General features: G+C 27.6%; 5 protein-coding genes across 17 annotated transcripts; 4 read left to right on the top strand and 1 right to left on the bottom strand.

The window, feature by feature from the left end:
* Positions 1 to 6,010: 6,010 nt before the first annotated feature.
* LOC106693944 (uncharacterized) lies at positions 6,011 to 8,491 on the top strand. Its single transcript, XM_014443580.2, has 3 exons — positions 6,011 to 6,156; positions 6,215 to 6,300; positions 6,437 to 8,491. Exon 3 carries the CDS (start codon positions 6,851 to 6,853, stop codon positions 8,489 to 8,491), a length of 1,641 nt encoding a protein of 546 aa, XP_014299066.2. The 5' UTR covers positions 6,011 to 6,156; positions 6,215 to 6,300; positions 6,437 to 6,850.
* Positions 8,492 to 8,856: 365 nt separating this feature from the next.
* On the top strand, positions 8,857 to 11,743 carry LOC103573921 (fas-associated death domain protein). Of its 7 annotated transcripts, none has more exons than XM_008553199.3 (5): positions 9,336 to 9,937; positions 10,019 to 10,406; positions 10,521 to 10,925; positions 11,007 to 11,134; positions 11,209 to 11,741. In XM_008553199.3, the coding sequence occupies exons 1-5, from the start codon at positions 9,902 to 9,904 to the stop codon at positions 11,335 to 11,337; spliced, it is 1,086 nt and encodes a 361-aa protein (XP_008551421.1). In that variant the 5' UTR covers positions 9,336 to 9,901; the 3' UTR covers positions 11,338 to 11,741. The 7 variants fall into 7 exon arrangements, with proteins under 7 accessions (XP_008551420.1, XP_008551416.1, XP_008551421.1 ...); XM_008553200.3 differs by having other exon boundaries at positions 9,344 to 9,937; positions 10,770 to 10,925; positions 11,209 to 11,721; XM_008553198.2 differs by lacking the exon at positions 9,336 to 9,937 and adding an exon at positions 8,857 to 9,248 and having other exon boundaries at positions 10,096 to 10,925; positions 11,209 to 11,743.
* Positions 11,744 to 11,859: 116 nt separating this feature from the next.
* Positions 11,860 to 20,364, bottom strand: LOC103573920 (eukaryotic translation initiation factor 4E-1A). 2 transcript variants are annotated; one of them, XM_014443596.2, is made up of 4 exons: positions 20,258 to 20,364; positions 12,750 to 12,928; positions 12,150 to 12,467; positions 11,860 to 12,076 (listed from the first exon to the last, which is right to left on the bottom strand). In XM_014443596.2, the coding sequence occupies exons 1-4, from the start codon at positions 20,291 to 20,293 to the stop codon at positions 11,962 to 11,964; spliced, it is 648 nt and encodes a 215-aa protein (XP_014299082.1). In that variant the 5' UTR covers positions 20,294 to 20,364; the 3' UTR covers positions 11,860 to 11,961. The 2 variants fall into 2 exon arrangements, with proteins under 2 accessions (XP_014299082.1, XP_008551415.1); XM_008553193.3 differs by lacking the exon at positions 20,258 to 20,364 and adding an exon at positions 13,267 to 13,374 and having other exon boundaries at positions 11,863 to 12,076.
* Positions 12,948 to 18,063, top strand: LOC103573922 (uncharacterized). Of its 6 annotated transcripts, XM_008553203.2 has the most exons (7): positions 13,727 to 14,067; positions 14,463 to 14,506; positions 15,097 to 15,720; positions 15,801 to 16,300; positions 16,368 to 16,752; positions 16,824 to 17,132; positions 17,922 to 18,063. In XM_008553203.2, the coding sequence occupies exons 3-7, from the start codon at positions 15,130 to 15,132 to the stop codon at positions 17,976 to 17,978; spliced, it is 1,842 nt and encodes a 613-aa protein (XP_008551425.1). In that variant the 5' UTR covers positions 13,727 to 14,067; positions 14,463 to 14,506; positions 15,097 to 15,129; the 3' UTR covers positions 17,979 to 18,063. The 6 variants fall into 6 exon arrangements, with proteins under 6 accessions (XP_008551427.1, XP_008551428.1, XP_008551423.1 ...); XM_008553205.2 differs by lacking the exons at positions 13,727 to 14,067; positions 14,463 to 14,506 and adding an exon at positions 12,948 to 13,175; XM_008553206.1 differs by lacking the exons at positions 13,727 to 14,067; positions 14,463 to 14,506 and adding an exon at positions 13,464 to 13,509.
* LOC103568495 (proliferating cell nuclear antigen) lies at positions 19,095 to 21,239 on the top strand. The gene is made up of 4 exons (XM_014443595.2): positions 19,095 to 19,500; positions 19,608 to 19,773; positions 20,071 to 20,215; positions 20,551 to 21,239. Exons 1-4 carry the CDS (start codon positions 19,280 to 19,282, stop codon positions 20,805 to 20,807), a joined length of 789 nt encoding a protein of 262 aa, XP_014299081.1. The 5' UTR covers positions 19,095 to 19,279; the 3' UTR covers positions 20,808 to 21,239.
* The last annotated feature ends 436 nt before the right edge of the window (positions 21,240 to 21,675 follow it).

Raw genomic sequence — 21,675 nt, 5'->3', positions numbered from 1 at the left:
TTTCCAAATCTGGTCTATTGGCGTTGAATTGTTGATGGTTGATACGAAGTTTTGCCAAGAAGTTCTGGAGGCTTTTAAGTTTCTTCTCGCTTCCGCCCGGTGTTTTTTATATTCGATTTTTAATTGGAGGTCGTCTATGCGTTTTTTAAGGCGGTTGAACGCATGCTTTTTTTCTCGAATGGGCTTCTTAGCTTCCTCTGAGCACCATTCGTATGTTTTTTTTGGGTTCTGAGATGTTTTAGGAATGCTAATATCAGCGGCCATTCTAATTTTTTTATTCTTGGGCTGAGTAATTGGGTTTTTTTAATCCGAAAACAGTTTCTTCGACTAATATTATAAAAATATTGTATCAAGAATAATTAAATTTCAATTCAAGTTAAATAATCTTGGTTTAAGAATATTTATTTCAAGTCAAATATATTTTGTTTCTAACCAAGTAAAAAAAACTATCAAAACAAGATACTTTTCTGTCTTGGTTGGTGAGTATAGTAAATTGTCACAATATATATCAACATCTCAAACCAAGAACTTTTTTTGCGTGACAGAAGAACATTTACTCTCAGTTTGAGAAAACTACATTATCGACTCAAGACAACGGTCTATTGTAATGAGAAAATTTTAATTTTGATTTAAATAAATTATAATCTTAGCTTAATAAAATAACTTTTTTTGAATCATGCAAATATTTACTTAACGGAAGACATAAAATTCTCCCATTGATGATTTTTTTTCTTGACTTAAAAAAATTCTAGTCTCGATTCAAGAAAATAAATGACTCTACTTAAAAAAATATATCGACCTATATTTTTCAGTGAATCTAACCTAATATAAATATTAAATATTGTCAAGCAGGAAAGTGTATGCGTATATTTAGAACACGGCAATACAGCAGTAGAGAGGATAAGGAAAAAACTCTCTCGATTAAATGGCTTATGAACGAATTGAGAAAAATAAATTGTTTGCTCATGGTAGGAATCGAACCTAGACCGATTCGGCATCACGCGAGAGCTTTACCAGTTATGCTACCCGACCATTTCCTGAACATTCGTTCATTTTACCCATATCTAGTTAGCACACTGTACAATGTAGAGTCTAAACTACCACCACTTTAGTATAGTACAGTTAGCTTTCCCAAGAGAATTTGTGCGTTGAGCCGTGAGCGCCTTTGCTGTTGGTTCAAACGTCTATGCTTACTTGCCGCAACACAACAAATACTTAAGCCAAGATATTTCTTACCATTGAATCGAGTACTTTTAATTCTTGACTCGAGTCACAAATCATCTCGATTCAAAATAAATTATTCTTCAAGAAAGAATATTTTACTTTTCGGACAATTGATTATATATTGGGGCAAAATATTTATTTTTCTCACTTTAAGAAAATATTTTTTACTTCAAGAAACATATATTGTATTGGTTGAATAAAAAAAAAATCTTATGCCAAGATGACTAAATTTAAAAAAATTTTGCTCTTGAACCAAGAAAATTTTCGTTTTCATTCAAAATTGCAAAAAATATTCTTGCGGCAAGAAAAAATTTCTTACGCCAAGATATCCTTTTTTCCTGTGTAGGTATGCGCAAATTCTGTTATTAGCAATTTTTTAAATGAATCTTAGACTGATAGCTGTTACTTTAGCAGCGATAACATTAATGTAGTCAGTAATTTTGGCTCCTTCTATTGCTTCGACGATGACTGCGAATTCTTTAGTGGAGAATACTTCGTTCTTGGCAGCATTGGCGTAATTGTCCAATACTGTTTGAGAAGACATGATGGTTTGACTAGAACAAGAGATGCTTTCTGTAGTCAGAAAAAAGCCTCAGGTTCGCTTCTCACTTTATAAACACCGAACACTTAGCGAAGCTTGATCTATGGAACACTGAGGAGCACAAAACCAAATCGAGACACTCACTCTGAACACAGGATAAAAATTGAAATTGAACTCGCAGTATACAAACTCAACTTCGACCATCGATTAAAATTTTGTTAATAATTGAAGAATCGATATAATTGAAGACAAACAATAATGTAGTGAATGTTTATGAAGATAATAAATTTAAAGGAAATTTTTTGATTACATTAAATAAGGCGCGGCAGAAAGTTTATTAATGAATAGGATTTAACAAATTATACGCTTTATTTTTTTGTACTTATTCGTTTTACTTTATTTTTTTGTACTTATATGCTTTGTTCATAACAATTGTAGATACGGTAAACAGAGATATTTAAGAAAAGCGAAGCTTCGATTGATTGTCATTTGTTTAATGAAAATAACAGAGTCAAAAGATGTTCATAAAAATACACAATTGTTGAAATCTCTCGTATCGACTGATGATTAATTTTGTTCTTACTTTTTAATTACAACAAACGTTTGATAGATTATTTAATTAATTATAAAAAATGAAAAAAAAAAATGAAAATGAAAAAAAAATAATAATAATTTTTCAGTAAATTAAAATTAATGAAAAACAATTTTTTGACAACATATTTATAATCCTCGTATTAATAAGTTTGGGAGACATAAAATATGAATATTTTTTTAGAAAAACTTAAATATTTATATAAATAGGTAAAGTCTTATTTGTAATAGTTATATCAAATTTTCTTTGAAAACAAAATCTATAAATTATTTAATAAATATATTTAGTAGATAAAAAATTTTGAACCAACGAAACTAATATTTTATAAGCTAATGAAAATGAAATGTGAACACATAATTTTTTGAATGCAATAAAATATTTTAAATAACTTATTTACGATGATTTATATTACGTTTAGCATTATATCATCATACTTATTAATTTAAAAAATGGAAAGAAATGGTATTTTTAAGTTGTGATAGACAGATTCTTACAAAAGTTATATTTTCTATTTTTCATTAGAATTTTTTGTTTTTTGTTTGATGGAATAAAAATATTAATACTTACTCCAGGCATCGTGGAAATACGTGTAGCTAGTATTCTAGAAAGCTCTTTTCGTTGATAATATTCTTCTTTAATGTTATTGTATTTTCCTGGCAAATTTTTTATAAAAATCAATACATTATTCGATAAATTTATAACAAAAAAATAAAAAGCACATTATAAGTACATACGAATTATCCTGATAGCTTTCTTCTGCCTTGTATTCCATAGTAATCTTATAGCTGCTAATTCGTAGATAACTCAAAATATTAGTTATGTACACGCTTACTAGTACACAAATAATAATTGACCACGTAAAAATAAATAGTCAATAAGCAATAATACATAATATTAGATCATACTGTAATCCCGTACTTGATGCCATGAAATCGTGAATAAGTACTCAAAAATTTCAATGAATATTTTCGTACCTATCAAAAAAAAAATATATATATCTGGCGTTTTATTTTTTTTTTTAAACGGAGACTTGATAATGGAGTACGGATCCGAGATCATTGTCAATCGGACCAGATTAACCTGAAAAAAAAAAAAAAAAACCAATTAAATTAATTTTCTATAGGAATAACTCAATGATAAGAATTGTAAAAAACTAAACCAAAATTAAAACAAACGCATAATAAAATATACAAGATTTTTTTTATACGTAATAAAAAATATGCTAAGAAATAACAAGATTTTTTTTAGTAGGATATTATTTTAATTTATGTTTTTTTCTTCTAATCAATCATTTAAAAACTAATTTTAACAGATACACAATATAACATTATGAAAAAAGAAAGTGTTTTTATTGTAAAAAATAAACGATGATAATGAGTGAGCAGAAAAACATTCAAACCACTTCAATAAGTGTTTAGTATTTTGCCTATGACTTATTAATTATATGCCAACATTTAGATGTCATTTAAATTCAAAAATGATAATCAATAATAACAATGTTTTCGCTATTAAACTAATGTACATTACGCTCGTAATTAACGCACATTAGCAATAACACATTTATTGTGTTATTTTTATTATTTTTTCACCCGACAACCTTTAAATTTTTTTTTGCTATCATATTATCTATTATATCTTTGTTGTAAAGCCAAAAAAGTATAATATTTATCTAAATATAATTGTAAAAAACTTATAAAGCCGATTAATGCATTGTGACTTGTCTTGGAAATCTATATGAAAAAGAAAAAGAATTTTTTTTTATATATACATAACAAAACTTAAATTTTTTGAATATTTTTTATGTCTACTATTTTTAATAATAATTATTATTAATTTACGTAGAAATCAAAAATTTAAGGTTCATTTTTTTTTAATTATTAAATCACAAAAAGGCGAAAATATTTTTACCAGACGCAATCTTCGGAATCTGAGTACACGACGACAACATCGTCATGATCATCTATATAGATCCAGCGATTGTCTCTTTCTTCGAGAAAATTCCATAATATTAATTGCTAAAATAAATAATTTAGTTATTTAATAAATATATTAATATAAAAAAATGATAAATAAGTCGTTGTACCTGAAGGAAATCAATTTCACCGCTAGAATGAGAAGCTTGACGTGCTGGAGAACCGACGTCTGTTTTAGTTCCGTCAGGTAAGGCATGAAGATAAAAGCATTTGTTGCTGAAGAGACATTTTCTTTGGCCCTTATTGAAGTAATTGCAATCTTTCTGGCTGTTAAATTAAATGTAGAGACAATAAATAAAATAGTTAATAATTGACAAGAAAAGGAGAGAGGGCGAACGAGCCATAAAAATTCTAAAATTTTAAGAAAGCTGACTGGAACATTTGTTTCAACTTCCCGCTGTGAAAATTGAAAATTTTCTAAAAAAGGGAAATCATTGGCTTCGGTATGATTTTCGAAAATCGAGTTTTCATTAGATCTCGACGTTTTGAGGCCCTACGAAGCTATTCTGACTATTTTCAGATGTGTGTGTGTGTGTGTGTGTGTGTGTGTGTGTGTGTGTGTGTGTGTGTGTGTGTGTGTGTGTGTGTGTGTGTGTGTGTGTGTGTGTGTGTGTGTGTGTGTGTGTGTGTGTATGTAAACTCTTTGTAACTATTGAACTAATTAATCGATTTGGATGGTTGAGGTGGCAATCGAAAGAGCTTGTTGGCCATCAACTTTCCTGAAAATTTCAGATTATTTGATCGAATAGACTCGAAAATATTTGCGAATTACGAAAAAAAAAAAATTTTTTTTTTTTTAGTTTTTTATTGATTTCTCAAAAACGACTTATACGATCGACTTCAAAATCTAATCAGCTCTAGTACTCAATAAAACGCGTCGATTGCCACCTCAAACATCAAAATCGGATAATTCGTTCGAGAGTTATCGCGGGAGAAAGAAATGGTGAAAAACGGTTTTTTCTAAATATTTTCGAAACGGCTGACGCGATCGATTTCAAATTTTAATCAGCTCTAGAATTCAATAACACGCGCCGATTGCCACGTCAACTATCAAAATCAATTGATTAGTTCAAAAGATATCGGCGTTGAAAAGTTAAAAAAATAACATTTTATGTTATTTTTTCCGGATAAATCATAATATAACGTAACAAAATGTGCCTGTTATCATACCAACTCATCTTTATTATGGTTTCTTTTGATCATATAATGTCATCGAACTTGGTTTTTAGTTTACATCATATTATCAACAAAAAAATCGATAAAACGTAGTTTTTAATATTTTTCTCGGATATTTCATAATTTATTGTTTCTTACATGAGTCAAAACTCATTTAAATCCTGATTTTGATCCCTGACATCGATTTCTGCCTCAATACACTTATTTTACTGAACATAATCAGGAACTAAATTTTAAAAACCGCTTCATTGATGATTTTCGATTCATAAATTTTCAAACTTCAGCATAACAGGTAACTTGTTAGAACTTGAAAAGATCGTAAAAAAACAATTGCATGTGATAGCATTTTCGAGCTCGAAAATATATCTACACTAATGTTTTCGAGCTCTTTGAGGTCGAAAACAGCGGGAAGTTTTGGGGCTGGCCCGCAGGGTCAACCGACGACCAGATTTTTTATAATAAAACCAGGTAAGCTATTTTAATTTGATATATTGTATACTTTAAATTATATTTTGAGGGTTTGTTTCTTTTGTTTTAAGGGAATATAATTTTTAAAGTTCACCAAAGTAATTTTTTATTCGAAGATCAGAGCCCAAATGAATCTTTAAACTTATCTAATTCATCACAAATATCTGACGAAGAAACTCATTGTAAGTATTACTTGATTTATATATAAAAAACAAAAATTAATTTTCGTTTTATTTACAGTACATGATGAGAGATTAGATAGCACGGATAAACGAGAAGAATAATTTGATAATATATATTTCAAAATGGATAAATGGTTATTAAAAGTAAATATATAGGTTTAAATTAATTTTGATTTAGACATAATTTTTAGTCAAAGATATGTTTTTCAATGTGTTTATTTTTAATTTTTTGCTGATGACAGAAATTTCGTAATAAAAAATAAATTTTTTACTTTTCTAGGAAAGTAGTTCAGATTCAGAGAATGATTTTGGAGATAATCAAGATGATCAAGATCAAAATTTCAAGAAACCTAGAGTACTGAAAAGATTAAGTGATAAAAAAAAAGTTGTGGCTCCTAAATTTTGTGATGCCTGGCTTAATAACTCAGAATTTAAAAATTGGTTAAAAAAATCAGTTCACAATAATCTTACTAAAGCTTTTTGTAAGATTTGTTTAACTGAAATAACTTGCTACAACAAAAATAGTCTCCAAAGACATGCAAAATCAGCTAGACATTTATCAAATGTCTCAAAACCTATTAATAATAATGTTATTGATAATTTAATTCGAGAGACACCATAGAACCGACAGATAAAAAAAGCTGAGTTGATACTTAGTGCAGTGATAGCAACAAAATGTTTATCTTTTTCGATAATGGATGTTCTCGGACCTATTATCACAAAAATATTTCCAGATTCTAAGATAGCAAAAAATCTATCTATGAAAAGAACAAAAACAACCGCAACAGTTAAAAGTTTGTCAAAAATACTAATGAAAAATTTATGTGATGATTATTTACAAATTCCGGGAACTTTCTTTTCATTGATAATGGATGAAACGACAGATACTAAAAACATAAAACAATGTGCATTCACTGTTATTTATTATGACGAATCGACTCAAAAAATTACAACTAAGTTTTTCGACTTAGCGGAGACGGATGAAGGTGATGCTGAAGGACTTTATTCATTATTGGAAAACGCTGTGACCCATAAAAAAATACCATTAGATAATTTCATTGGATTTTCATCTGACACAACTAATGTAAAGGTTGGTGATAAAAAATCAATTTTTGCTTTGCTAAAACAAAATATTGATGGGATTGTTACGGTTAAATGTTCGTGCCATATGATTCACCTCGTTGCTTCAAAAGCATGTGCCAAATTATCAAAATCAGCCGAAGATTTACTACGAAATTTAGGATCTTATTTTCATCGCAGTTGGAAAAGAATCAAAGAATTGCAAGAATTTCAAGAATATTTTGAAGTCAAAATCCACCGAGTTTTATCTCCTAGCAACACCCGTTGGTTGTCATTAAAAAGCTGCGTTGACCGTATTCTTGAACAATACACGCCACTTCAAGTTTATCTTCAAGGCCAATTATTAAAGGACCCATCACCAACATTACAAACTATGCTAAAAACGATGGATAATCGTTTTACATTTATTACTCTACAATTTTTGAGTTATACTTTAGGTGTTCTTACTGATTTTAATCTAATGTTCCAGACTGAAAAACCAGTATTGCATAAAGTTAAGCCGGAAATTGAAAATCTTATGAAAGATATATGTTCAAATTACATGGATATTGCATACATTAGAAAAAATGATATATTTAATGTAGATCACAAAAATCCTCGCTTATTTGTGCCATTAGATAAAATTTATATTGGTTTGGATGCAAATGAAAGTCTACTAGAATTGATCGAAAATAATGAAGTTCAAAGTTCGGATGTTATAGAATTTAGAAATAAAATTCTTAATTTCTATATTGAAGTTATAAGTGAAATTAAAAAGCGATTTGATTTTAGTGACTCATTATATACATTTTTACAAATCTTAGAACCAAAACAAGCTAGATCTTACACCATTAAATCTTTAGGTGTTATTTTAAAAAGGTTTCCGGTATTACAAAAATATGTTGTGCTTCAAGAATTAGACAACGAGTGGAAAAAGCATGCTTTATTGAATTTAAGTGACTATGGTATTAATATTAATTCAGAATCTGAGGATTATTGGAAGCAAATTTTTAATCTCAAAAACGCTGATGGCCAAGTTATATTTGAAAATCTAAAAAAAGTTATAAACTTTCTACTTATTCTACCGTTTTCTAATGCTTCTGTAGAAAGAATTTTCAGCGATGTAAAGAACATAAAAACAGATCATAGAAATAATTTGTCGACGGAAACCTTAAAATCTATTTTAATAACTAAAAATTTTATATCTAAGGATAGTGAAATTATTAATTTTGAGCCAACAAACGAAATGATTGACGCAAGTATTTGGGAAAATTAACGATAAGTATTAAAAAAATCTTAATTAATATTATTATAATAAGGATTATTATTCTAATGTTTATTTTTTAACTTGTGTAGTTTATTTATTTCATAAATATTTAACAATGTTATGTTTTAAAAAATAAATTATTGAATAAATTTTAGCACGAAATAACTATTGTGTATTTTTTTATTTCAATACTTTACGATTTAATATTTAATTTTAAATTTGCCGCACTTTTAGTAGATGGCGACACTAACTTTCAGTGTCGGGTAAAAACGGGTAATTGGATTTTGTGGAGTGGGTAATTCTAACTTAAGCCACCGGCAACACTGTTTTCTAGGTAGGTATGATCCGGCTGACTTCAATTGGGTAGCGTTTTATTTTTTTGGTAGGGTCGCTTATGGCTGAGTCGTATACCTGCCAATCAGCTACATATTATCAGTTTATGTTATGATTTTAAATTGAATTATTTTGTCTTCAAAATAAAATTTAAAGTAATAAAAATGATCTGATATATATTTAAAATATAAAGTCACATATTTTAATAAATTATTACAACACTGATATAATGAAGAAAGTGTTTTTATATAAGATAACAGGAAGATAAAATGTGAATCGAGCGCCAAACCTTCGATACTACAAGATTATATAGAAACTACCTATTCAAAAAATGATTAAACAGTTCTGGGATTCCCAAAAGTTAATTAAGTTTGGTTTGTTGTAACTATAGAAAAATAAAATCATTAACCATGACAGTAGATATGGATGGCAGGTATACAACTCAGCCATAAGCGACCCTACCAAAAATAAAACTCTACCTAATTGAAGTCAGCCGAATCATAGCTACCTAGAAAATTCTCGCTTCAATAAAAAAATCTACCATCTCAAAATCTCTACCAATGAAAATATCTACTATGATATACTTACTACCAGAAAAAACACCACCAAGTTGCATTTATGGATAAAACTCTACGGTTAGAAATCTCTACCTTCAACTTTAGAATGTATATTTTACAGACAATAAATTTATTTCTAATCGATTGGGAATTATTTGGGAAGATTTAGGAATATGATTCTATTATTTAGGACTAATTAATTAATAAGCATTTGGGATTTTTAAACTAATAACAATTCATAACTTTCTTCCCAAATAGTTTACTATTAGCTAACGAAAAAGTCGAGTTAATTATATTTTCTAACATGCACACTAAACTCTCAAACAATATTAAATATTTACCCATAAATTAATTAGTGCTGAATAATAATATTATATTCCTAAATCTTCCCAAATAATTCCCAATTAATTAAAAATAAATTTATTGTCTATAAAATATACATTCTAAAGTTGATGGTAGGGATTTCAAACGGTTAGAGTTTATTCATAAATGCAACTTGGTGGTGTTTTTTTCTGGTAGTAATTATATCATGGTAGATATTTTCATTGGTAGAGATTTTGAGATGGTAGACTTTTTTATTGGAGCAGGAATTTTCTAGGTAGGTATGATTCGGCTGGCTTCAATTGGGTAGTTTTATTTTTGGTAGGGTCGCTTATGGCTGAATCGTATACCTGCCGATATGGATTACTTGTCCATTTGGAATGAGTATCAATTGAAGTATAGTCATCTTAAGGAAAAATTCTTGGATATATCAAATCTTCATATCACTTGTACAAATTTAGATACTATTAAATTGTCTTATAATCGTGATATTTATTCAAAACGTGTAGCAGATGACATTAAAGATCTTGTGGGTTTATTGAAAGTATTAGAAAATCGGTCAGTGTTGTCTTACAATAAAATCAAACCGTTAAAAGAAATAGCTACGACTTATGTTAAAGATCCAGTGCTAGACAAAATAATAAAAGATTATGAAGATCAACTACACAGCTATCAAACATTACCTCTTTTTAATGTTTATAAATGCCGAAGTGGTGAGTATTCCAACATAATTACGAATGATGATAATTTTTGTAATAATAGTGCTAATGCTAATCATCAATTGGAAGAGTTTAATGATTATGAAGGTACGAACCTTTTGCACGTAGAACCAACTATTACTTACTTACAAGAAACGTCAGAGGCTATATTAACTTTACAATCAAACAATGAAATAAAACAATCGTCATTTGAGACAATTCAAATAAATCAATATACTTATAATAATAATATTAATGTTTCAAAAGACAACTCAATACCACTTATGAAATATTTTATAACTTGCATAAGGGTTTCAACATTGGTGATAGCTCTTATTATTATTTTGTATTTTATTACAATTTACATAAAACCATCAGCGCTAGCAACATCAACATCAACTGAATTGGGATCAACTCAACCAGAGCATCAATCTACGAGTACTTATCATGAGACTCGCTACGTCACTACTTCATCTTACAATCTACCGATACCTGATGCGAAGACTTTACGCCTAACAGATCTTCAAACAAAAAGTTATTAATTTTACTTATAATTTAGTATATTATTATTATTATTATTTGCATTATTAATGACTATAAAAAATTTTATTTCAGTTTTCTATCGGATAAGTGAAAACATTGGACGGTATTGGAGAGATTTGGCTAGAATTTTAAATGTCAAAGAGGCTGAAATCGATTCGATAGATTTAAAAGACGGAGCAATCAAAGATAAATCTTTTGAGGTAATTTTTATTTAATTATTAATATTTATTTAATTGAATTAATTAATAAAATAATTAATAATTTATGATTATAGAGTTTAAAAATATTTTTATCAAGATGCGAATCATGTAATTGGCAAAGAAAATTGATACGATCATTGGAGTTCATTCGCCGTAAAGATTTGGCAGAAATGGTAGAAGATTTACTTACTCAAAATATTTAATAAATATTTTTTATTAAATTTTTTTAATTGAAATATATTTTCATACAATTTTTGTATCATTTCATTGTTGAATCAATTAAATGAATCTAACAAAAGACAATAATGATAGAGGCTGAATTAAAGTGAATACATTTTGTTTTTTATTTATGACTTTACACTTTTAATGTAATTACATAACAACTAAAACAACCGTTATTATTTTAACAAATAAATACAGCAGCCTGCACGTATTTTTGTTACTTTTTTTATATGTTATATCGAGCATTTATTTTATTACCTTTACCTCATTATTATATATATTTATATTAATTTAATTATATTTATATATCTATGCATTGCTTGAAATATTTCTAATATTGTTTTTAAGAAATATCTAACAATGATAGAATACTTAATATTATCTAAATCTTAATGTCTACTTCAAATGTTTTTTTTTTTTATTTTTTTATTTTTTTTTTTATTTTATTTATTTATTTAATCTTATAAAACAGTTATTCAAAAGTAATAAATTCAATAATTAATTTTTGTTAGTTTTTTTGTCCAACTATCTAATGAAATTTCATATAAGTGCAAATGAATAATTAAATATGAAAGTGAATTAAATATAAATTCAATGAAAAAAAATTAAACTTGATAAGTATTTTTAGTGATGCTTCCAGCTTTTACCATAACATCTTTGTGTACTTGATATCCTATTATTTGTTTTGGCGAAATTCGTAATCTTTCTTTAAGTTTTTTTCTAAAATATAATTGAGTAAAAATTAAAACATGTTTTTAATTAATAAATTTTCATAATTATAAATAATATTTACCCAATTTCAATGACACTTGTTGCTCGGCTAGAATCGGCGGTCCAAATTCCTAATTTGTCAGTTTTAGGTCTAACATTAACTACTGCACCACAAACATCATCAGAGTGTTCATTGAATGCTTCACCAATCATACATAGTAGAATTTCAAGCCAAAAATGATCAAGATCAGAGGTTCTTTGTTTCCTTTCTAATGTCATGAGCCATCTTCCTCCATGTTTATTGGCTTCATCTTCCCACATAGGCCGAATGCCTTGTTTGAACATACTGTAATCACACCCTTGTCTCAACTCAGAAGCGGGTTTAATATGATTGTATAAACTGAAAACAAAATATTGTCCCATTAATAATAATAAAAATTAATTTCAATGTTAATGATCCTGAAGTTAGCAGACGATTAAAAATTTTCGGATTTTTTTTTGACAAATTAATTACAAAAATCAAAAAGTTAAAAAATTAAAAAAGCTATAGATGTATTTTTTTAAATATTTCTTTTCTTATGATTTATCGTTTTTAAAAAAAATTAAAAAATTATTAGACCTCGGCTATCTTCAGTATCATTCAATGTTACTATTAAACAATATGAACAAATAAATTATCTACCTCCAAAAATCTTCAGCAGTGTCAAAGCTCGTGATTTCTCTTTGACTTTCCTCCCAAGATTTTTGTTTATCAGGTTCGTAATACCACAAAGTCCATGTGTGCTGAAGAGGATGTTTGATCAGAAGCTCTGGTGGATACTCTTCCAGGTTAGTGGATTCCTGTTCCTTTTTTTCCATTTCCTACGATCAAAAAGTATTAATGAATTATACACATTTTGAAATAATCAGCAGCAATCTATTACATACTGTAGGCAACATAAAAAATTAATAAAAAAAAAATTGATTTAGATCATTCTGGATAAATTTGAAGCAGTAAATTAAGAGGTTATGGCCATCTGTGAACTCGAAATGCAATAGCTGCATGGGGTGGAAAATAGCAGGATACAAGACTGACTAGTAGCTGCCCAAATTTAATCATTTTTTATTAGTAAGTCTGGTGATTTAATTTTACAGAAGCAAAGATAAATATTTATAAAATAATGGAAGTTCTTTAAACATAATTTTTTATATTAATTTACCTCAATTCCATCGCTATTATTCGTAGCCATCGTAGCCATGTCACACAAAACCATCGACGAAAAAAAAGAAAGATCTAACTGAATGTGGATCACGAATTGTGGGGGCATCTACTGGCTACGTTTTACACTTTTTTATTTTATGGAGTTGTCATGTAGGTATTTATGGTAATGTACATATTATAGAAAAACAACCTGTCAAACATAACTGCTTCCGATAAAAGAAGTTTTTTTAGAATTCGATTGGTAACACTATAGTATTAAATATTGATTTCGAACAAATTCCATTTTGATGCAAAATAATATTCATACTATTCATTCTCGATTCAAATATATTTCTTTATTATATATTTTCAAGTGCTTATAATTTCAAAAAGTTTTTATATTTCGAAGTTTTTTTAATGTGAATTTTTTTGTCATTCTATGAAATTGTATTTTACGGGATTTTTTTTCCGAATTTATTTTGTACTGCAGAAATTTTTTATTTTTAAAATTTTACTTTAAATTTATTGTATCTTGATACAATATCTTATTCAAACATTTTTTTCGATGTTTTTTTTTTCGGTATTTTCTATTCTTTTAAAATTAGTAACTCCGATGCATTCTCCTGTTGAATTTTTTCTCATTTAAAATTGTTTTTACTTTTTAATTTGTAGTATCATAGAAATTACGTATTAGCATATATTTCACTTGGGGACGTCTCTGGCTCCCGTAGGTGTAAATACACCTCTTATGCGCAATTTTTTCTTTCATAATAAAAAACGAAATTACAACTTTAGTTCAGTACTTACATATGATGAGCAAGTAAAATATGAATAATCTCAATTTTGAAAAAATAATTAACATAATAGAAATGATGATTGTGAATGTAGCAGACAACAGACAAATTTTAAATTATTAATAAATGGAGTAAATATTTAATAAAATTAAATTTTTAAAAACGCGCATTTAAAAAATTTAAAAATTAATAAGTGCATTTTTATAAGTATTATTTTTTTAATTACTTTATTTATAATTTAAAATTTGTCTGATATTTGTTACATTCACACTCATTAGAAATGAACTTTAGATTTTTAAATGTCAGTAAATAAATTTAAATTTTTGTAAGATTTTATATTTAGTTAATTATTTTTTTAAATTTAAAATTAACTAAAACTTCTATTCTTATTAATTTATTTGTTTATAATTTTTGCTGACAGAAATTATTTACTATGAAATATCTAAAACAAACCATCGTTGGATTGTATGTAAATTTTTATCATTTAATTTATATTCCTTTCAATTAAATCCTACAATAATTCATTATTAACAAATTTCTGTAGTAATAATATAGGTATAAGAAATATATATATTGTAATAACAATAATAATTATTTTATATTGCTTATTGAATACATTTATAGTGATTTAAAACTCTAATCCCACCCGTTATACGGCTGCTTTCTATCCTAGAAAAATCTTTCTGAAAAAAAATCATCCCCGAAATGAAGGGTTGGTATTCCTGTAAATATCACGTTCAATGTTGTGTGTTTTTAAAATAATTTCTGATAAAAATTAATTTAAATAAATGTTATTAATTATACATTGAATGCAAACACGTAAATCACTATAAATAAAATGGTAATGTATTGTAATTTTTCATAAATAACAATTATAATTTTCTTATTTAATAATCATATAAATAATATACTGATCTAAATAAAATAATGCTGGAGGTTAGAATGTAATTAAGACGCGCTTATGTGACTAGTATATAAAATGATGCACCTCGATATAAACAACTTTAAATACTTGAACAATTAATTTAAAATGTCTGTCGAACTTTCATTTTTAGATTAACAATGAAAATAGTGAAGTAAAGAATGGGATGAATAAACAAGAGAATACTTATGGATATGAAACTACATATTCATCATATTATCCAAGCTCTAATTCCCCATCGGCTGCAAATCAGCCTCTTCCAGGTCAACCACCGTTACCTCCAATGCCTCCACCACCAGGAGCTCTTCCACCTTTACCTCATGTATTTGCACCAATGCCACAAGTTACCCAAATTCAGTCTTGGGCACCAGCACCTACTTGGCAATGGATAGCACCCCAAGCAACAGCTCTAGCTGCTCAAACTTCACGTGACATGAATTCAACGAGAGGAAATTACACAAGACGTGATAGATTTACACATAATCGCAATAATGTTTATCCACCTAGAGGAAATTTTCATCGAAAAAATCGTAGACCTAGGTTTGATCAGCCTCAAACTCCATTTGATCCTACAACAGCAGCTTATTTTGGTCAATCTTTAGCAGCTAGTGGTATTAGTATTGATTGGCAAAGAGGATTTGCTGCTGCTCATAATGATGCTCAAAATCTTGTTAATCATATGGCTATATCTATGTCAACTCAATCGTCTGGAGTTAATGATAGACAAGAGAGTGATCAAGACATAAAAATAGTATCTGTATGTTTTCAACATAATAATATACTAAATATATATATATATATATATAGTTATATATTACTAATATTTATTTATTTTAGGAAGTACCAGTTAAAAAAGGTAAACAAAGAAAACCAATGTCACAAAATTATCCTAGTAGACCTTGGAATCGTGAAGATGCTCAAAGTGCATTAAAAGTTGAAAATGAATATAATAAAACAGTTCGTGCCCAAAGTTTAATTATTAAATTTCCTGATCCTGATTTAAATAAAGATATTGTACGTGAATTTCATCCTGGTATACAAAATATACACTTTCAAAGCCCCAGTGGACCACGTTATTGTTTTATTCAAATGTCTGAGGATGTTAATATTGATGAAGCAATAAAAGAATTAGAAAAAATTCCATTTGGCATTGGACATCTTAAAGTTGAAAGAAAATCACTACGAGATGAAGATTTTCCTATGCCCGAAGAGATTGATCCTTATACGTTATACGTTGGTAATTTACCGGAATCAGTAAATGTTAATGAAGTTAAAAGTAAATTTCCTACAGCTACGCGGGTGGATGTTGGTTACGCTCAAAAAATGAGAAATACTAGGTAAATTGTTATTTTTTAAAAACTTACAATACTAAAAATTAATTTTAAATTCATAAATTGTTTATAGATATGCCTTTATTCGCTACACATCTGTTGAAGAATCTATAGCGGCCTACAAACAAGCTCACGATTTAATGTGGGATACAAGAAGTATTATTGTAAGGTTTAGGCGACAACGTGGTAATACTTGTTTACCTGGTGAACCCAAAAATAATGCAAAAAAAGTAAAAGAAGAACCAAGTGATAATATTGTAAAGACAGAACAATCCTCTTGTAGTAATAAACAAGTACTAGGAAATGATCAAAATAATAAAATTTTCGAAGTTAATCAACCGACAATTGGAGCTGTTTCAAATAAGCCTGATAACACGAAAATAGACTCACGATTTTCTTTAGATAATCCGCCAACGACGGCGGCACCCACTGAAGCCTCTCAACAACAACAACCTTGGGTAAATAATCAGTAGCATTAAAAATTTAAGCATAACATCAATTAATCGACTGATTTATATTTAAAATGTAGACGGAGGAATCACCTCCACTTCCATCAGCAGCAGAAGCTCCACCACCGCTTCCTAAAGATGATGCAGAATCAGTTCTCATAACAACAATAAAAGAAGAACCTGTAGATTTTGATGAGATAGAAATGTCTTATGTTCCGATGGATGATGAGGACGATGATGATGACGATGATGAGCCAGATGAATTAGATGACTCTAATGATGATGTTGATGAAAATGACAATCAACAGGATGATACAGAAGAGCAAACTGATTCTATTGAATCTGAATTACAGAGCAGACGAAATAATGGCAGAATTGAACAACCTGATGTAATTATTATATTTAATTTTTCATTTAAATATATTACTTGTAAATTATTTAATTTTAATATAATAGAATTAAGTTGACAGTTTCTTGGATAGTAGGTGTTTATAATTAACGTTTATTTACAATTTTCGTACAACGTTTCGTCGGTTTCCTGACTTAATCAAATACTGGAAAAACAAAAATTAATAATTAATGTGTATATATCTATGCATACACATAAATTAAAGTAACTAGTAAAAATGTTAATAGTTAAATTCAATTCGTACTATATATTATCATGTATATTTTTGTTGTCTTGATATTTGCATGTCGTTTCTAACGTTAACGTTGTAAAAAAATTTTTTTCTTGATAATCAAGTTTTTTTTTTTTTAAATTTTTTTTAATAATTATTGATAATATAAGTAATAGTATGTTGGAGGAAAGACTAACTACACTGTCTCAATTTATTATCATTATTCTGACAATTAATGTTTAATAATTGAGGTAAATATTATAAACAGTGATTAATTTATGTTTCTTAGAACTAGTATGAATTCAATTGAACAATTAACATTTTTACTAGTTACTTTAATTTATGTGTATAGAGAGATATATACATATTAATTATTAATTCTGATCTTTCCAGTACTTGATAAAATCAGGAAACTGACGAAACGTTGTAAAAAAATTGTAATTAAACGTTAATTATAAATACCTACTATCCAAGAAACGCTAAATTTATTTCTATTATATTAAAAAATGGATATAAATCATAATAATTTAATCTTAATTTTGATATATTTTGTTTTAGCACTTGGATCGAATGTTCAATGAGCTAGAAAACATTGTCGGTGATATTGAACTTTAAAATTAATTTTAATTATAAGATGATTGATTTTATTTTAATATGACTTTTCAATTAAATGTAGATGTTAAAACAATGGACTTCCATTTTTATGAAGTTGTAAATATTTTTGTGTATGACTAATACCTGTTACCTATATTATTTTTAATGATTTATCGATTGATATCTAAATAATAATGAATAATGATAATATATCGAGCTAAATTAATAATCCTTTGATGGATTACTAGCTCTGGAAATCGTGATATATGTACAAGTATTTTAACTGAAAATTAAAAGTGATTTTTTTTTAATGAAATAAAATTAATTTATTTATTTATATTCCTTCTAATCATTCCTGATTACGGCAGACGATCTATCCCCTTTTTTGGGGCCAAACTATTCCTTCTAATGTAAATTTATAAATAAAAAAATTGGTGACGTTCAATTAGAAACATATTTAGAAAAAAAAAATTAAGGCGGTTCAGGCGTTACTCAATGATTCAAAAAAGCATTTATCTCTAAAATTGTCTTATTATATTTTATGTTTACTTAGAAATTGGAGTTTCTACCGAGGAGACCAAAAACAATTTTTTTGTTATTTCTTATGTTTTTAAAATTGGCGCCACATAACAGCTGTCTCTGGCAACGTTGTTAAGGCGTCTATCCTCTATATCGCCTCAACTTATTAATCACTAAAATAATTTTTTCAACTTAATTTTTCTCATTGTTTTTATGGATGACAGTACCTTTTAAATATATAATTTAACTCTACACTTATTCAACTTTCTTATATCAGGTTTTGAGAGCTCAAAGTTGGAAAGTTGACAGCGGAAAAAATTCATATTGCAAGGGGCAAAGTGTTTCTGTCATACGAGCCCATGTATAAGGATTTAAAAAACACGGTTTTTAATCATTTTTTTCTCAATAACTACACGGTAAATCTTCAAATAATTGTTAAAAAATTAAAAATCTTAAAGTTAGAATTTTTGACAATCATTAGAAACGCGTGAACCTCCTTAAATGAAGTTAATTAGTAATCTCAAATTTTTAAAAAAACCCGCGAGTATTTTGAACATTTACTGCAGTCTAGTGACAGCAAACATAAGTAAATAACCTTTTAGTTTGGCGTCTATCAAGAAAACGCGGGAGAATAAATAAAGAACACGAGGGAAAACTAAGGCTAGCATTTTTACATCGCACTTAGTGATACTTAGTGGGCTGGTTTATTTGTCGAGTTGCTTGTCCGGCTAAATCTTACAATTTATCTCACATATATTACAGTTGATTAATTTATTAAGTGTAAAAATAAATAATAAATCAAGATGTTTGAAGCAAGATTAATTCAGAGTGCTATTCTGAAAAAAGTTTTGGATGCAGTAAAAGATCTTTTGTCCGAAGCAACTTTTGAATGTTCCGATTCAGGGATCCAAGTCCAAGCCATGGACAACGCTCACGTTTCCTTGGTCTCATTAAATTTAAGAAGTGATGGATTTGACAAATACCGATGTGACAGAAATCTCTCAATGGGAATGAGTATTCCAACGTAAGAAATTATTTTATAGGTTACATGTTACAGATAATGATCTGGATTTGATTCAATGGATTTAGTAGTTATAGTTCATGAATTTATAAATATTTTTTTTTCAATAGCATGGCGAAAGTCCTGAAAGGAGCTGGATCTGAGGATACCGTTACTCTACGAGCTGCTGATAATCCCGACACAATAACATTTATTTTTGAGCCATCCGGTAAAGAAAAATTAGCCGAGTATGAGGTCAAACTCATCAACATGGACCAGGAACATCTTGGAATTCCGGTACAATAAAATTCGGCACAATAATATGAAAAAAAAAATTTTCAAATTGAAATGATATTGAAGTTAGTCGATGACTTGGGGTTTTTTGATTTTTTGAATAACTATAAATTATAAAAAAACCAATATTTAAAAAAATTACATCCATAGTTTTTTAAATTTTCTACATATGCATTTTTTTAGTTTTGTTTTTATTAAAAATTAATTTGTTGAAAAAAAAATCCGAAAATTGTTAATTGTCTGCTAACTTCAGGATCATAAAATTGAATAATTATTTAATAACCTCTTTAATTTGTCTAGGAAACATTTTACTCATGTGTCGTTAAAATGCCATCAGCTGAATTCGCTAAAATAGTACGTGATCTTTCTCAATTTGGTGAAACTGTAGCCATTGCATGCTCCAAAGAAGGAATTAAATTTTCCGCAGCCGGAGATTACGGAAGTGGTAATATATTAAATATAATATTAATAATTATTAAATAATTACCTCACATCTCCATACATAATTTTTTGCTGCAAACATTTTGTTTTTATACGAGTCGCACAAACTTTATTTAACAACCGAACAGCTTGACGATAATTTTTCAACTGACAGTCGTTAATCTCTAACTCGGGGTTACTACAAAATTATTATTTCAAATATAATAATTTTATGCTTTATTTCACTGATTAGTGGTAATCTCTTTTGTATCGGTGTACATTTGTCGATACAAATCTTCTTTACAAATAATTATAATAAGTAATGAGGATTATAAATTTATTGGTATAAATTGTTTTTAGCAAACGTGAAGTTGGCTCAAACAGCAGATGACTCAAATCCTGAGGAGGCAGTTGTTATTGAAATGCAAGAAACTGTTAAACAATCATTCTCCTGTCGTTATTTGAATAGTTTTGTCAAAGCAACACCTCTCTGTAGCCAAGTAATGCTATCTTTATCGGCCGATGTTCCTCTTGTTGTTGAATATAAGATTGGAGATATAGGGCATATTAGATATTATTTAGCGCCTAAAATCGATGAAGAAGAAGAAAACTCATAAATACTAGCGACTGTATAAATATTTTTTTTTCCTAAAAGACCTTCATCATTTCCCTATCATTGAGAATATTTAGTATTAAAATTTTTTTTTTCTCAATGAATGTCAAAATAAGTTAAATATTTGATTTACATGCGTTTATGTAAAGGATTATATTTAAATGCCTCAGTGCCTTCATAAAATAAATAAAAGAATAATAAGAAAATAGTAATTATTATTTTTGATTGAGAATAACAGAGATTAAGAATGAAATAAAATTAACTGTATATTTTTTAAGATAATATATTATTCAAATTTTACATTTAAAAGTTTTGGCTTGTCACAGTGCTAGAAGAGAATAACGCAGAATCGACGCATTTTTTGTAATAGTGTGACAATTTACAATTAGTTATATAGATCGTATCAGTACGAATAAATTTTCATTATACATAATAATTTTGTTTTATTATCAATAGTAATTGTAATTTCTTTTCTCTTCTTTTGTTAAAGATGCACGTATTTTTTTTTATTTTATTTTATTTTTTTTTTTTTTTTTGTAACATGTAAGAACTTAATACATTTTGGAAGAAAAAAAATTAAATTTTTGTCTTTTATTATTTATTTACCTTTATTATAATTACCTTTGTTATTTAATCTACCTAGCCTAGTCAAAGATATTTAATCATCTTATTTTTAAGTTTCAAATACTAATCATCACTGATTAGTTTCAATACTAATGTCATAAGCTAGTTTAATATAAAAATACATAATTAACTTACGAAGGAATTATTTTGGCTATTATGGATGGAATAGCCCACAATTATATATATTTAATCTATATATATATATATTAATATATTTATGATTAAATCATTTTCGATTTTTAACAATC

This window comes from Microplitis demolitor, chromosome 8 (assembly GCF_026212275.2).
Source record: "Microplitis demolitor isolate Queensland-Clemson2020A chromosome 8, iyMicDemo2.1a, whole genome shotgun sequence".
NCBI lineage: Eukaryota > Metazoa > Arthropoda > Insecta > Hymenoptera > Braconidae > Microplitis > Microplitis demolitor.
This window is presented reverse-complemented; position numbering and strand designations above follow the sequence as displayed.